Here is a 17,695-nt window from a genome sequence, read left to right as displayed (position 1 = left end):
TTAGTTGTTGTAGTCGTAGAGAACGTTTCGGTTTGTGTCAATTTCGATAACACTTTCAAACTCTGCATAGATGATGAGGTTTACTGTGTTGGCAAGGGGCTGAGCGAAATGAAGTTCTACGCGAAGGTTGCCTTGTTTTATAAGCTCAAAATGATCACCCGAACAATGATCCGGGGTCATATCAAATGCAAACAAGGTGTATCCCTGGTGATAATCGCTTCGAGTCATCTGGTTTCCCTTATCCTGGGAAAACGCCCCAATTCCAGAGAAAAGACTCTGAAAGCCAGTTATGAAATTCTGACCACCAGCCTTCTCAAACTTGAGAAAGAGAGGTTTCCGAGGTATTTGCTCTCCATCCACGTAAACACCGACCTGACTTAGGTTGTGATGTTTAAAGTTGAAGGGGTTAGCGGTGTAAGAACCATTATATGCTTCTGTGTCCACTAATCCCAGTACTAAACGCTTGGGAATGCGACCCAAGAAAATATTATCTGGGTTAAATGCCCCGAAACCTCCTGGAATCGTTAGAACTTTACAGTCCACTCGGCGTATGGGGTACTTGGCAGTAGTTTGCTTTAACGCAGCGGCATGCCCCAAGGCGATAGAAGATGCAATTTTAACTTTTCTAACATACAAGATCGCTTCAGTGATGACCACCTTGAAATTGGGACCGGTGGCTGAGGAGACTAGGCAGAATGCATTCTTGGCTCTGTTAAGCTTAAGCCTTAGGTTAACTCCGTTCAGTAATAAACGCTCTTGAAAGAAAATGTCACTGTGAATAGGACCAGTCATATCGACCGTATCACTACCCTTTGTGAGCTCATAGCGAGCTTTCAAGCCCATGTTTGCAACATCATTCTCAGCCGTGGGGTTAACTGCGTCCATCTTTCCAGGGGTATCTTTATAAAACATGGCCATAGACAGCTGACTAGCCTTAGCATCCTCACCGTAGTTTAGTAACGTTTCAATCATAGCGCGGTAAGGGTAAGTATTAGTTGATGGTGAGATCAGTCGCTCGTTTAAAGAAACATCCACTTGTGAAAATAAGGAATGTAGGAATAGATTCACGGGGCCCACTTGTGTGTTAGGGTCTAAGACGGCACCGTTTGGTTTTGTAATTTTGACTTTGACATACAACTGCGTGCGTGCCAGGTCTAGGTATTCTTCTCCAGATCCTGAGACATTAAATTCGATGGGACCGCTGTCTGTGATGTTACTCAAAGGGTGAAACTCTATCCATTGTCCTTTGGTGATAGACGTCTGCGTGGTGGGAACAGTGAAAAGATCTAACTCCATTTTCGTACACTCTATTGAGTCGCGGTGTACAAAAGCCATCCTTAGTTTTCCGATAAAAGTTTAAACGTTCCTTGTTGTTGCTTCTGCGGAGTTGTTTTTCGTTTCTTGCCTGGAGGTGAACTGATATTTTTAAGATCAGCTTTCTTTTTTATAGCTTTTCGACCACCACCCGACTGCTCTTGCGGAGAACTCTGGGAAGTAATATCACTCAGGGCTTGTTTAGCGCGTTTACGGACCGCCCTCTTAACATCCTTCCCCTCAATCACATCCTGGGCAACATTAACACCTGTTTGTAAGGCTTTTTTACCAAGCACTCTAGCACCTTGTCGTAGATGAGGCATCGCCCAGCGAAACAGACCTCTGAATATACCACCTAGTCCATAGCCCCGCTGAGATCGAGCGCCATGAAAGGCTGGCAAATTTCCACCTTTTTGTTTTGCCTGATTAACATAGTACTGCTCATACAACTTATGATTTGGTGTGTAAAGTTTCTTCATCCTTTAAAAGAACGGAGGTTGACTCTGACGAAAATGAAGTGTGAGCAATACTCTCCCAAATTCAAATGGTACTAATTCTCCTGTATCGCGCCTTATATTAACTTCGATTGTTTCAAATTGCTTTCTGCTGACAGCTATGTATTGCGGGCGTAAGAATGACTTGCTAATCCACTGACCATCGAGGCCTTCTACTGGAACGATACGTAGTAGGGGGACAAGGGCATCTCCGACATATTGCCCCTTCACAATGTCGCAGTAAATATATAGATCGTGAAAACCATGTTCCAGATCCGCTTCTCTTTCACCTTTGGTGGTCTTTGAAATAACTTGAGTTGGAGATTGGAAGCCAAGCATGTATCCAATATTTTCCAGAACAATTTCTGTGTTATTTTGTAAGTTTACAGTGACTTTCCGACTCAGAGAATCGTATGAGAATTTCACATCATCTTTGAAACGCTTTTCACTATCCACCAACTCGTTCATCTTAGCAATAACATCATCAATTGAAGCATAGTGACCTGGTGGAATTATCATGGTTTCCCACACTCCATGAAGCTCACGATTGCGAAGAAGGAATCGATTCAGAAAATTTCCTTGCACGTTATTCCAGCTATGTGGGTAATGAATCTCCGTCAAGGCTACTTCCCAGTCCCCCTCCAAATTAATGGTCTGGGGTAAACCCACTCGGTACTCGGTTAGCGTATTGTTTGGGAATTTATCCAGACTACTATTACTAGGAAGATGCAGATAAAATTGTGTTGCTTCCATGCCTTCTAGTAATCAAATGATCACTTTCTAAAGGGGGGATCTTAATTTATAATAGTTCACTCAATCACACTTTGATCATTTTAAAGTTATTTTTATTAAATACACTCATAAAAACCTTAATTACAATTTTGTTAGATCACTTTCAGGAACCCAAGAGTTAAATTTAGGGTCTTCATAGCCTTTCCATTTCACAAGATATTCTACTTTACCGTTACGCTTTCTCTTACGCAAAACTTCTTCTACCCGATATATTTCATCATTCTTAATTACTTTTTGCAATTCTGCTTCATAAAATGTTCCTTCTAAGATTTCATTCGCGTCGTCTTTAAGCTTATAAACTGGTACTTGACGTGGAAATCGTTTGTACACAGTAAATAATTCTTCTGTGAAGTTGGGGAGATATGATTTTTGAAATATTCGCTTCACTTTACTAATCCTCACACGATCTCCCACTTGAAATTTGAAACGAACACGCTTCTGTGTATTATCACCGTAAAGCGTATGCCACACTTTAGCCTCATTCGCCTTAGTAACTTGACTAGGTTTCATTTTAATACTACGGTGATAGGTGTTATTATAAGACTTAACCAGTTTCGGGAGAACATTGATGTATGATAAAGTGTTTTTATAAGTGAAATATTTATACATCTTGTTTTTAAATGTTCTGTTAAATCGCTCGACAACCGAGGCTTTAAGTCCTGAGTTTGTGGTAAAGAAATCGATGTCATTATCACGCAAGAACTTCTGGAACACGCGATTGAGAAATTCAGTTCCTTGATCTGTTTGCAGCTTGCGAGGTTTACGACTAGACGATAGAATCGTCTTAAAAGCTTTGACTAGTTCTTGTCCCTGTTTTGTCTTTAAAGGCACCACCCAAGCGTACTTGCTGAAAATATCTATACAGGTCAGCAGGTATTTGAAACCTTTGTTATATCGACTCAGACTTTGAACATCGACCAGATCTGCTTGATATTGAGCATCTATACCAGAGACAATCACTCGACTCCTCTTGTAATGTCTCCTGGCGGGTTTATGAAGCGTGTAAACATCTTGTTGACTCAACCAATCTTGTACTTGTTTGCGGGAAATTTTACTGTTTCCTTTCTCTTTGACCACCCTGTAGACAGCATCTAAACCACCGAAACTTGCGGGTTGACTTGGGTCGAGGTAAATACTTGCTAACTTTTCCTCCATCGCAAAATTCAGAGCTTCGTACGATCACTTTACCACCACAGCAAGCTAATACGCAGCGAATGCGGTTAAAGATTCGTTCGAATCCAAAAGAGGGTGAAGGCGGACAACAGCCCATCACCTACGTCTACCTTCACGGTTGAAGTTGTTATAATTGTTCATTACATGCCTTCACTTATATAACTATCCTTATAGCTGAGAGAGCGTGGGAACTAGGATATCATAGACTTCTTTCCATTCCTCCTCGGTTAACCCAATTTGTTCCACAAAATTTAAGAATAGCAATAATCTCCCCCAGTTAACTTCTGTAAAGACTTCTGAATGTAGATTCTTTAACTTGTCGAGCATCGGTCCTTGTACATCAGAGAATTTTCCTTTAAGTGAAGTTATTTCACTTGATGGTGTAACCACTTTTCTCGCTATAAGGCGGTAGAAGCAAAACTGGATTTCAAGCCTAGAGAGGGTTAAACCCATGTTAAGTCGAATAATGACAAACACAAACTGACTCAGAATTATCTAATGTGCACACTTTATTATTTCAGAAACAGACTTTAGTTTTAATTTCATTAATCACATAATCAAGTTCCATCAGTTCTTCTTCTTTTCTAACAACATTCTCGGGACATTTTACTTCCATTAGGTCAACCTTCATATCCTCATCACACGTTTCCACAGCATTACTCTCTTCTCCACAGGGACCATAGTAAAGAGCATGTAGAATGCGCTCTTGTAGCTGTTTCGATTGCACAAGCTCACCAAAGCTATCCAACTCAAGGGAAGTGAGGTACACGCTGGTCCAAGGCAGCTTTGGTAGTTCGGAAACGTAGGCTTCCCACGATTTTCCCAGCTTGAAACCAAGCACACTGCAAATGCTGTCAGCTGCTTTTAGTACCTTATTCAAGTTGATTTTATCCCTAACATCATCGTGGTAGTAGAACCAGCCGTCTTCACTATCCATCATGAGACAAGAGTGTTGTCTTTGACTCGGGTGGTTGATAGCACAACCATTGCAACGATTCACTTTTTCTTCTTCAATAAGGGAGTCAAACGTAGCAGCATACGTTAACTGAAACACATGACCAACAAGACTTGCTATCTTCTGCCTTTGAATTTGTTGCACTTCGTCTACTGTCAGGAGAGGTTTAGGGGTCAAATCGACCTGAACGTTTGGAACCATCACAGTTTGTGAATGATACACTTGGCCGCTATTGGGCTTTTATTCACTTAAGGACAATGGCTATAGACTATGACATCATGTATCCAAAAATAACTTTAAAAACCTGTCAAACCGGTGATACCGACAATGACTGCCATAAGTTAAAAATAGAACATGACATCATTGATAAACCTGTCAAACCAGTTCATAACCTGTTGGTAAGACTAAAATAAAATATGACGTCATCCTATAATGAGTGATCAAGACAATAGGCGGTGACGTCATCGTCGTTAATTTATGCCCCCGCGTATTAATGAGAATCCCCCGCGAAAAAGAGGAAACCGTGGTCCCTCCCTCACTACTGCTTTGATTACGCTATAGAATTATTAGGTAATTCTTCTGTGTTGCTATGGCCAGCGGCTGCTACGAGTCATTTGGCTGTTCGTTGATTCTGTGGCATTTTAGGCTATGGTCAGGCAAGACCGCGGTTTCGATCCAAATCTTGTGGATTGATCTTTTCAGTTGCCGATTCTTTAGAAATGATAGAGCTCTCGGTATCCTTTCAGAATACGCGCTCTTTTTTCGAAATTTATACCCACGTTTCGGATCAAATATTCTGCTCGATGAAGTTCGCTGTCTTCTTTCAATGCTGCGAGAATGAGGGCTTGTCGTCGAATATTAAGGTTCGATAAAGCTTAAATAATGCTTCTTCTGTCATTTTGCTTTTCGCGATAAAATCCTCAGAGCCGTATAAACAGAACTTTCCCATGGGAGATTAATAAAACATTTGATTGACGTTTGTAGAATCTCATCCAATGAAAATGGTCCGTACGCCAGCGTACGGACTACTCAAAAATGCCCCGAATCCGGGCAGGCGGTTTCTCGTTGCCCTCGCCCCATTTCCCCGCGGCTTCGCTACTCGTTTTGACTCTCGTGCCCGGCTTTCTGGTGAGCCACCCATAAAAACCGCCAGCTACGCAGGCTAGCGCCGTTTTGAATCGTTTCGGTCGATCACTCTTGTGTGTGCTTTTTATCTTCGTCCTTTGTGGCTTCCACAGTATGGTTTTGTATTGTTGTTCAATGGGAGAACGAGAATACTGTGAGCGTGGTTAATGAAAAGCAAGTTGTTGGCGATGTCGAATTGACAGAAGGCATCATCGTGGACGTATTGATCGGTCAGTCCAAAGGAAGATTGGCTATTTACAAAGCGACGATTTTGCAAGTTTTTGGTAAGTACAGCTTATGCCATACCCAAATTACCAGTAGTTCTTACATTATTAAATGTGAACTCTTGCGCGAAAACTTTCCTTATGGTATCCGTTCGAACGGTCGAACGCACGGTATGTAAACTGATGACAAAAGGATAGAGAAGCCGTTTAAAACGGATGTCATGAACGGCTGAACGGCTTCAGAAAAATTACGAACAGTTAAGGTCGAACGGTTGAACGGCTAAAGGGAAATTTCGAACGGTTGATATCGAACGGCTTCAGAAAAATTTCGAACGGTTGAAGTCAAACGGCTAAACGGCTAAAGGACAATTTCGAACGGTTGAACGGCTGAAGTTTTCAACGGATAAGGCCAAAGTTAAACGGCGGAATGGCTTTGGAAAATTACAGTTGAATGGCTAAACCGCTACGTAATTATGAACGACTCGTTGCGATCAGCTGAACAACTACTACGTACAGCTACTATCAAAAACATATCAAAAACATTCGAATGAAATTACAGTAATTAAGATAAACGCGACATGCACCGCTTAGATAATATCTGAAATGGATCATCTCTTATCTGAAAACTGATTGATAAGAAAACCTAGAATAAATCTAATCCTGTTTTGAAAATAAAAACTCTTTTGAGAGTAAAGCAAATTCGTTTTCGCGGGGGAGAAACAAGAGCCGGTAATAGTCTGCGTTCTCTTGTTAAAATAATTGTCATGCAACCATCGTATCAAGAAATGCTGATCAAATTCAAGGACAATGCTCTTTGTTTAGCGACGCAAATACGGCCATAAAAGGAGATTTTGAAACAATAGCTTTAGCGCCAAACAAAGGCTTATTAATTCAGGAGGGAAATTCAAACTCGCTGTTTTTACAATAGCGAAATTCACGAGGGAAATTCAAAAATAGCCGATGACTGCACGAGTTCGAAATTTGCATTTTTGGCGAAAGCGTCGCGTCGCGAGTGAAAGCGCGATGGTTTTAAACTAAACCTCTTCTTTAAGAGCCGCGCTAGCAACCGATGCTTTTGTTTTAAGACTAAATGACAACGACCACATTGATCCTTTTCAATCAAACGGTCTAATCGGGCGATTTTTCCAATCCAAAGCCCGAGTTTTCATAAACGAAGCCTTTTCTTTCCTTTCCTTTTCTTTACGAGTAACAAGTTAGTTTTGAAATTCACAACTCTTGACCTGAAGTGAAACCATCGATAAAAGCTTCACTGTTTTGCGGCGTTGTGCTGCGCGCTATTATCAACTGATCCAAAATCGTATAAAATAATTTAGCATTTCCAGGTTTCTTGCTTGGGGTCAATAACAATAATAGTAAACCTTCCGCAACTTTCCAAACCCCTCTCCCTTAGTGTCGCTAATTTGACTCGCCGACAATTTTGTGACGATTTGAAATTCATCTTCGCCGAGTCTCGGAACAATTCCCTAAGCGCAATAAACAACAAAAGGCTTTTGTTTGGACTTGTGAAGACGAATTTGACTCACTACAATGGACCATTTCTTGATACGCATTTTCATTTTAATTGACTTTGGTTGTGTTTTCACTAGGACAATTTTAGCTAGATAAAGCCTGAAAAGTCCGGAAATACAGTGAAAACAGTTCGTCTTTTGTTTAGCTAGTTAACAATGCAAGCTGTTTTCACGAGAGAAAACAAGAGATTATCTCGCCTTTAAGACCGGAAAATCACGCAGAATTATACTACCTCGCGAGATGGTATAACTTGTCATGGTAAATACTGCAGCCAATCACATTGTACGTGGTGACAGCCGCCTGTCAAGTAATTTGGCAATATTATTTACTAGACGCTAGTTTCGTGTTTCAGTTCGCCTCGTGGTTCACTTTGCGAAACAGAAAAACGACAGATGACTTCAACGATTAACCTCAAAACCAAAGCTGTGGTCTTGCCGGATAAGCCCACACGGCATTGCACTCACGGCGATGAATGTTGTTTTGCCGTTGGACAACATTTCGTCGCATCTTCCTCATCTGTAGAGACGTTAACCGCATTCTCTGAGAGAAACTCCTTCTTTTTGGCATAAATATAGCGAGAATCAACATAAAAAAAGTTATTAAAAGCGGTTCGTCTGCTGCCATTTTTGAAAGTTGCGCGCTTTTGTAATTTGAATATTTAATTTAGCGGCTCAAATTCCGGGTTAAATTGCACAATGAAAACAGATACCATGTTTAACTAGTTAATGTCAGTCTGTAAACAACCACCAAGAAAGAATGTTGAAAACACAACATTTGTAAACATCTCGTTTCCGAAACATGTGAAGCTTTACACACCATGTATCTTCGGAACTAACAGGCCCGGGCTAACAGGCTAATTTATAGTGACGAATTTTACGATGTGCCGAGTATAGTAAGGACTTTAAGATAGGACGACTACGGACTACGGCTACGGTTGGACGTGAATCAGAGACTGGATCGAGTCAGACTGCGCATGATCATTAGCCCGTGAGTTTCCCGCGTTGTTCGTAGTCCTTCCACTACGGCGAGTAGTCGGCGAGTTTGACGTAGTGACGACTACGTAAGTATTTTTTTTGCTGTTTCTTGCCATTTTCTCTTTCCTATTTATGTTACAATGTTAGGTCAAACAAACCGAAGCCTTCTTGTTTTGAGTTAAAGTAGTGCCGATGTTTTTGGTTCATTTATCGCCGCGAATTAACTGACACAATGTGACGACCATGTAAACATAGCACATGCATGTACACTTAGCTGTCATAAGCTTTAAGCTTACTGTCATTTCTTGTTTTTCCTTTTTTAACGCAGAATTATGTCTAAGGAACAAGATACTACCAGGTTAGTTATGTTTAGAGATGAATAATTTCATACTTTTAAATGTCGATACTCAGCTACCATAAGCAATAAATTTTAATCCATTTGTTTACTTTTCAGTGGCAGTGCTGCAGTGCTGCAGGTTCCTCGGTCTACAAAGTAAGTAAGAAGCTTATGTTTTCACTCTGTAATCTCTGGCACAGAAATAAGCAACTGTCTTTTAATGTACTCCAAGACTGTGCCTTGTATTACTGTGTATCATACCTCACTTTATTATTACTCAAATTTGGATCCATACAAAGATTCAGCAGCGGTTGTTTTTCAATGAACTTGACAAATTTTCAATGAAACATCAACTTTTTGATCAACCAGCAGTGTTTTTTTTGTTCATATCTTCATTTTTCAGCTGAGTTTGCGACCTTGAAATTAATGCAGTGGGAAAAGTTTGGCTCTGAAAATCTTCAAAGAACCCTTAATTACTAAATTTAGGCAGGAATTATGTACTGGTCAAATCTCCCCCTGACATACTGCGGGCATTTGACCTCTTTGCCTTCCCGGTGGTGGGGAATTTAAAACCTAGCCGCAATGTTATATGAAGTGTCACAGTGCTTGCACGAGGCATGATAAGTCATGGCAGAGTCGACGTGTCAATTTTGTCTGATTTAAAAGGGAAGGATTGTGTGCGGCGCCCCTATGCACAAGATACAATTTATATTAAAAGGTTAAATAATCTGAGTTTAGTCTATGATGTTTGAGATATTGTGTTCGTATTTCAATTATGTCCACAGCGTTTTTTCTTAGTTTTTATTACATTGGATGCAAATCAGTTGTTAATTTAAACTTTGGTTCGAGAACTGAAGGCGTGTCTGGCATCCTAGATTTTTCCATGTGCGTGTGAAACTTGAGATACCACTTGCAAACACTGGCGGCGTCCTCGATTATGCTTTTACTCTAGAACTGAGCAATTTTTATCTCCATGTAATGTTATATATGGCTTAAAAACTATATAAAATAGAATGGCTTATTTCCCCGGGATAGGGGCATTTGAACAGCTATTTGGCTCAGGGAGGGGGGAATTTGAACACTAATTTTCTAAAAATTCAAATGCCCAGGGAGGGGGATGTTGAAGCTTTGATTTGACTGGTACATTAGATTGCAGTGCACAATGGGAAGGTTGGCTGTTTGACTGTTAGAATGTACAACAGCTTCCTGTATTCTGAATGCCTGTATTTTCTATGGAATAGTATAAAATGCTGATATGGTAGGTAAGTGTATCTTACAAATGTGTTTGTGCCTCTTCTTTTTGCCGTTAGTGCGCCATTTCGATGGACCAAAGCAACCAACTCACTTTTGTTACGTGAAGTTTTCACCGCTGAGCCGTTTATGTACAAAGTTGGCAGTAAAGAGGCTGGTCAGAAGTGGTCTCATGTGGCCGACAAACTAAACTGGCACGACCATTTCAAAGACATGCCAAGGGATCAGCGAAGCGTGAGGGAGCACTTCAACAAGTTGTTAGCAGAGTACAAGCGAAAAAAGAACAAGGAAGAAAAAGGAAGTGGCATAACACCTGATCCACCAACCGAAAATGAACAGATCCTTGAAGACATAATTGAGATGATGAATTCAGCACCAATCCGTGTGGAAGATTCTGACAGCAAAAAACAAGAAATCAAGAGGAAAGAGGCCCTTGTGTGCAGGGATAAAGCAATGACAACTTGGGCAAAGGCTGGAAGAAGTAATGAAGATTCAAATTCTGATTCAGATGAAGACACTGGCAATGATAGCAAGAAACCTGCTACTAAGAGAGGACGAAAAAGAAGAAGCCGCTCTGATGCCTTTCAGTATTTGGCAGAAAAAACATCCAAAGATGCTGAGGTTAAAAAGGAAGAAATGGAGTTACACCGACAACAGTTGCAACTTCAGGCTGAACAGATGAAACTGTTCATGCAAAGCCAGTCTAACACACAGAATCTTATTGTTGCACTTTTACAAAAAATTTCCCAGTAACACTGTGTGACATTGTTGGCATTTGTTGTGTTTTGAGGTGTGTATTTTTCAGGGCCTTAATTCATTACTTTTTATAGTTTTCAAAAAGTAAACTGTCAAGCCCTTAATGGCAATTTGTAAGAGAAACAGTGCTTTTCTTCTCCACAAACTCCTTTATTCCATGCGGGGGAAATTTCAGGATTAAGGGTGAACAAACTGTTTCATGCATGGCATTTTTTACTGTTTCAAGTGTCATGTCATGGCCAGTTCCAGTTATTTACTGTTTACATGCATGTAGACATCAACTCAAATACAAAACTAACATTAAGTCACAACAAAGACCCTATCAAAAATGGCTGATATTTTAATATTCTTTTGTCTGCATTCAAATTAGCGTCACTAGCCTTGTTCACGGTGAAATATTCTTTTGATTTTTGAACTCAAGAACGAGGTTAGTGAGGCTAATTTGAATGCAAACAAAAGAATATTAAAATGTGAGCCAGTTGTGCATAGGGTCTATGTTACATGTTATCCAAATTAAAGAGCTGTTTGAGTTCGGGAGTATAATTTTGCAAGGGTTAGATTCCATTGTTAAGGTAATCTTGAAAAACATGTTTGTATAATACTGAGGCAAATATATTGCATTTTTTGTGTTTGTACTTGTAAACTCTTTAATTCCCACCACCAGAATTCAACATCCCTTTCCTTTTCATCTCTTTATGCATTGGTGAGAAAATGGTACAATATCAAGAGAATTAAGCTTGGGTGCTGATAATATCCTACCTAATTCCATCTCTTTGATTGGAGTATTAGGGGAAATACCATGCTGCTAATAAACTTCCAGTTTATTGCTAGGTAGAAGTTAAGTAACTTAATTTATCTCACAATAACACAATCTAAAAAATTCACTGTAAGATGAAAACAGGTCTCTTCACTCTCTTGATGCCTTTGAGGGTCACTTAACAACCTAAAGCTACTGAAATGCGACAGATTGGTTGGCAACCTCACAGCACTGAATTGAAGACAAATGTGTTGTATAATAAAATCGAGTAATATTTGGTAACTGTCATGAAACTTCGAAATATCACAATTGTTTTTTCTTACTTCAAATTGGTATTAGGTATACATCTTCATGCTAAATAATTTTGAACAGTTGGTGGATCAAGTTGAAAGACCTTTGAAGTTGCGTTGCCATAAAGGCAGGTGAGAATGTTCCTGAAAAGTGCAGCAACAATGTATTGTTTACCAATAGCACTTAAACCTAACTTTAAGTTTTGTTTAAAATCAATAAACTTAAAGTAATTTGAGACATCACCGAATAACCATTCCACAGATACTCTAACAGAGCTCATAGCTTCATTGAATGCCTGCATATCTGCTGTCAGAATGGGGACCTCTCCCAAACGGTAAGGGGCCATTAAATGAGGGCGTAGCGGGTAAGCTGGATCCCCATACAGACACATCACTTCTCCTCTTGGACTGTAAGCGTCTCTCTCAAGAGTGTTCAACAGACCAGAGTCTTTCAACATTCCCGCGTCATGGCGCCGGCCCTCCACAGGGCCATAAAGATTGGCTATAAGACCATTAGGTATTGCCACCGCTTGAAATTTAAGCGCATGTACGCGCTTGTGCCCATTGTAGACTACACGTTGTTTTTCACCTGGTCGACATATCGGTCTGACTGTCCCGACAATAAATCCAAAACAATTGGTAAGTGGACTTCCTTTTCAACTTATGGCATATGCGTATTCTTGAAGGTTAGCACTGGAGAGGAATGGCTGGTTCCAAGAGGTTAAGCGAAAACCGTGTGTAATATAAACCCAGTCAAGTACCGTGTTTGCAATCATACACAATTCGGGCACTGGGCGAGCAAAAGTGGACATTAAATCAAAGTAGCGGCATGGGTAGGCTAATCTCTTAAGAAGCAAACAAAGTCCCTCCATTCCATCACAAACAGTTCCTTGAGGACACTTAAATGTTGCTGGAAACCCCAATGCATTCAGCAAAATTGGTAGATCATCCTTGGCCACCCTGAAGCTGGCTTCACACTCGCTTGAATCGAAGTCATCTAAACAAAATGAATCGAACTCCCAGTATGGATAAGATGGATTACTTGACAGGTAACAATCGTACAATATCAAAAATTCTTCATCATCGAGATAACCATCTGCATAAGCGATAACAAGAGCGTTTCTAAGTTCTTCGAACGACATTTTTTTCATCCGTAGTCTAAAATCACGTAGTCGCAATCTTAATGTCAAAATACACTTCGATTTTCGCGCCCTTTCAGCGTACTCGCGCCAGTCCACGATTTGTGTGGCCTGGCGCGTCCTACCGTAGTCAGTAGTCCGTAGTCGCCCTATCTTAAAGTCCTTAGTATTGAAAACACTACTGTACCACCAATTCACTCCCGATGAACTAAGGCAGTCATCCCTCAAAGGGCGAACAACTGTCACTGGCGGTGAAAATGTGGGCCGCCATAAGCAAAAGCTGGATTTGATCTACCGTAAGTTTTATAGTAATGTTACCATAATATTTTTAATGTGATCAACATGTCCACAATTATTTAAAAAGGGTCTTTGTCTTTCCATATCACAGTGTCCCCTCCCCCTCATGAAATCTTTTTCATTCTTTCAGTTGCCATGGAGGAACGGTACAAAATGGACAGGCTGCCAGTTGATAACTTAATTCGCGGACAGCAGAGGAAGTTACGCCAGCAATATGCCAAATTGACAAGCAGCTAAGAACTGACTAGAAACTATTTTATTTTAATACTGATGTTGCTGTTTCAGTTTCATTGTGACAATAATATTGTACTTGATTGTTATTGCTTTTGATTAATTTTATGTTGTCTGTAATAATTCTATTGTTATCTCAAAAAATGACTTATTCTGTAATGATGACTTTTTTCTGTGCATAAGTTTTTACATATCCTGTTAATTGTCTTTTATATTCAAATTGCGTGGTTTTAATTTTTCATACATTCTCTTCATGACAAAAAAATGAATATGCGGTAGTATTTTATAGTTAAAATTTGTAAATAAAATTTTTTTGCTCTTTAGAAAGCCCAGTGGTTTCAAGCTAAGATAAATACTTAATTTAAAACTTAACCAATGATGCTTTTAGAACATCACTTTAAGACCATCACTTAGTGATGTCTGAGGTCCTGAGATAAGAAAACCAGTCATTCCTAAGTATTCCTAGTACATTCCCAAAAATTCCTAGGAATTCCTAGGAATTCCAAGTACTATTTTATATAAACTGGGAATTTCTGGGAATTCATAACAAAAACTGATTAAACTAGGAATTCCTAGGAATTCCTAGGAATTCCAAGTCCGAATTTACCGTGAAAATTCACACCTTTGATTCCTAGGAATTCCTAATTCCTAAGAAAAAATTTCTAGGAATTCCTAGGAAAGTCCTAGGAATTCCTAGGAATTCCTAGATGTATTTCACAAGGGAAGGATTTGCGTTTATGTGAGAGGAATGCATAATTCCAAAAGTTGTGACTTCAGAATCATGCAGGTTTTCGTACAGACTGAAACTGAAAGAATAATTCTTCACTGAACCCTTCCAACTCAGACTCTTCAGGACTTCTCTTCGGTCAGGAATGCGGAAAACAAGTTCCTTTTACAGCTTCAGCGTGGCAAACTCAAAATCACCTACTTTGATGTTTTGGAAATTTTCTAGTTCTGAAAATTGTTTATATTAAATTTTTAGGATTATGGGTTTGATTCTTTTTATCTGGAGGGGGGGGGGGGGTACTCCCTATAATGGCCTATACGGGGAGGCTCCCCACAAAAGGGGTACCTCTTTCACGCTTCAGGTATATGAAAGGGTAGGGATTTCACAAGTCAAAGTATATGAAAGGGTTAATAGGGAAATCTGTCATTTAGGTATTTAAAAGGGCCTTTCATTATTTTCCAATGGAAGGTATACGGAAGGGGTACCTTTTCTGTCAAAAATGGTATATAAAAGGGTAAGGGGTCGGACCTTAGGGCAGAGCCTCCCTGTACTAGTACCTCCCCTCCCCCAGGTTTTTTATTGGTTTAACGCATGGAAAATTGTGATCCCGCTCTCGATCGTGAAAGAAGACATTGCCTCTGGAAGCTGCGTTTTACACCTGACAGTGTAGTGGAGGTAGATAAAGTGGCTGAAACGGTAAGTAATGCAAAACATTCGTAGGCTTATTATAATTATAACCATATAATATGCTAAGTTAAGCAAATGTGTGTGTTTTAATTATCTGAAATCTCCACAACCACAGATCAATGGGCTGAGTTTGCTATAATCAGGAGGTATTTTACAAGATCTTAGCAGGATAACTTTTTTTATTATTCAGCTTAATCGGATAACAATTAAAGTACAGTTTTATTAAAAAAAAGAAAAGCTGGAGATCGATTGTCTTTTCTGCCCAGCACATGGAATTATGCGTATTATCCAGAAAATTACATGGATCCATTGTGCACAGAAGGTGAATATCGAGCCCACCTGATGTGTTGAATATTAATTGTAGTTTAAGAATTGAAATGCAATTTACTGTTAAGTTTAAAATGGGGTTGGGGGGAAGGGAAGTACAAGTTTATAAATTGAAAAATCAAAATTAATTGTATTGTAAAGATTTAGTTTTGCCTGGCGGTATAAAACCTTAGCTTAGAAGGAACCATCATATTCTTGGTTGATAATTAATATATAGCAATTTAATTTTGCCCCACCTCCTACTTACCCTTTCTTGAAGAATTGGCAACTTTAAAAATATGTGTTTCCAGCAGAATATTGTATATAAATTATAAGAGGAAAAGAAGTTCAATCTGGATTTTATTGCCAAATAATTACTGGAGGATTAAGGTGATCAGAGAGTAAACAATGGCCTATATCAACTGTAAACAAACAGTTAATTATTATTATCATGATAATTATTATTATTATTATTAAAATTGTTATTATTATTACTATTAGTAGATAGGACAGTACATCTTCACTGTTTAAAAGAGTTAGTTGGTTTGAGACAATCAAGGCATCCATGTAACTTTCAGCTTCTAATGAGAATTCCTGGTATTGTTCATAACTACAGAATATGATTTGTCATTTTGGGAGAGAAAAGGCCAGAAAGGATTATGGTGCTGAGCCAGCATTTCATGTGACAGAGTCCCTTTTGTACATGTGGATGGGAAAATTATGAGGTGCCATCAAGGATTATTAGGACAAGATCTCAAAAGAAATGAGTGAACTTGGTGATGCAAAATCAAAGTCTGGAAAAAGTAAGAATTTGCATTTAATTATGTTACTGCTAATAAGATTTCTGCCTCTAAAAAAAAAGGCACAATTAATTTATGCTTTAAACCCTATCTGGTTATTTTAGTTCAATGATTGATACCTTAGTACTGCAGCTTAATTATAAGTTAAAATTTTGCTGTAGTTACAGAACAGGCAGTCATACATGCACTCATTAGTATATTCAAAAAGAAAACCTTCCCTGCAACAATCTATGTTCAGCAAATTGCTTGGTCTCCTGATTTTAAAGTAGGAAAACTTTGTCTATTTAACTGATGGACAAATTCAATACTAGGTAATCCTGTACTACTTCGTTTTTTTTTTTTTTGTTTGTTTGTTTGTTTTTTTTTTTTTAAATATTATGAATAAGCCAGAAGTATAAGTTATAATTATTCTTTCCACGTGGATTGAAGTGAAGGTAATCAGTTAATTATGAAATTTTTATAGTTTTGAATTTGCATTTCTTTTGAACATGCATGCATTTAAATTACGCAGTCAGCTGTGTTTCACAGGCTTAATCGTACAAGTCAATGTCTGTCATTGAAACAGTGAAAATTACTTAAGCATGCACTGTGCATGGGTAGTAGGCTTGGGGAATAGTAGCTAGCCAGCTAGCTTGATCAGTTAGTAGATCACTGGACTACGGTGTGGATCGAGATCATGGTTTTAAATCCCTGCCAGACCAACTCTTAATGGGGTCTTTAAAAAAAACTGAGGACAAAAGGGCTGCTTTTGTTAAGTAACAAACGCTTTGACCTTCTAGTCTTTTCCGGTGGATTCGTGAGGATGATTAACAGCAGGTCCTGTCTTCAACGTCTAATGTTCCCAATAATTTAATCTGTAGGTAGGACATTATAGAAGCCGCACACTGTTTGAAAAGAGTAGGGGACATACAGTAGTTTCAGGGTTTGGTAGCCTATCTCTATCTCGGATTTCATCAGGGTTGGGTGGGTGGTGAGATCATAATGTGGACTGATAGTAGCTGCCAGTGGTGTATGCTGATGTCCGATCTCACCCTACAGAAGAATTATTGTAAACCATGCATCATGAGACCAATTTTTTTATGTGTGGTATAAAAATACTTTACCACTACCTGGTAACCTTGTTATTGACAGGTGTCAGTAACACATATGCTGTACCACACCTTTAACAAACCTTTCTGAAAATGCAAAGGAATAAAAAAAAAAAAACAAGAAACTCATCAGTTACACTATTTCTGCTGCATATTCGAAGATATACGTGTGCATGGGTGTAAATGACTTGATCAAATGCCTCTTTTATAATAGCATTACCATATACCCCTGGCATAAAAAGTGGTATATGTACATGGCAGATAATTTATCTGCAGGGTCAAATAGTTATCTGCCTGTAATAGGGACTTATAAATTAACTTAAAATATTGTAATGAACTAATGATATTTCAAATTAATTAATTAATTATAAATTTTATTCATTTATTGTTAAATCATAGATTATACTCTATGACACTCAAAGATCGTTAATTGTAAAAAAAAAAAAAA

The 17,695-nt window shown here is 38.9% G+C and overlaps 1 protein-coding gene and 1 pseudogene across 1 annotated transcript; both read right to left on the bottom strand.

The window, feature by feature from the left end:
• Positions 1-1,296, bottom strand: LOC146453250 (uncharacterized protein F54H12.2-like). The gene has a single exon (XM_085096833.1). It carries the CDS (start codon positions 1,294-1,296, stop codon positions 1-3), a length of 1,296 nt encoding a protein of 431 aa, XP_084952959.1.
• A 10,258-nt stretch (positions 1,297-11,554) lies between these two features.
• Positions 11,555-13,189, bottom strand: LOC146453249 (uncharacterized; annotated as a pseudogene).
• Between the last annotated feature and the right edge of the window lie 4,506 nt (positions 13,190-17,695).

Source organism: Pavona decussata, unplaced genomic scaffold (assembly GCF_977016875.1).
Source record: "Pavona decussata unplaced genomic scaffold, jaPavDecu1.1 SCAFFOLD_340, whole genome shotgun sequence".
NCBI lineage: Eukaryota > Metazoa > Cnidaria > Anthozoa > Scleractinia > Agariciidae > Pavona > Pavona decussata.
Note: the sequence above shows the minus strand (reverse complement) of the source record. Positions and strands in the feature narration are given on the sequence as shown.

What these genes read in the sequence shown, in the direction of transcription:
- LOC146453250 (XM_085096833.1), bottom strand. Translation starts at nt 1,296, where the DNA reads ATGGAGTTAGATCTTTTCACTGTTCCCACCACGCAGACGTCTATCACC.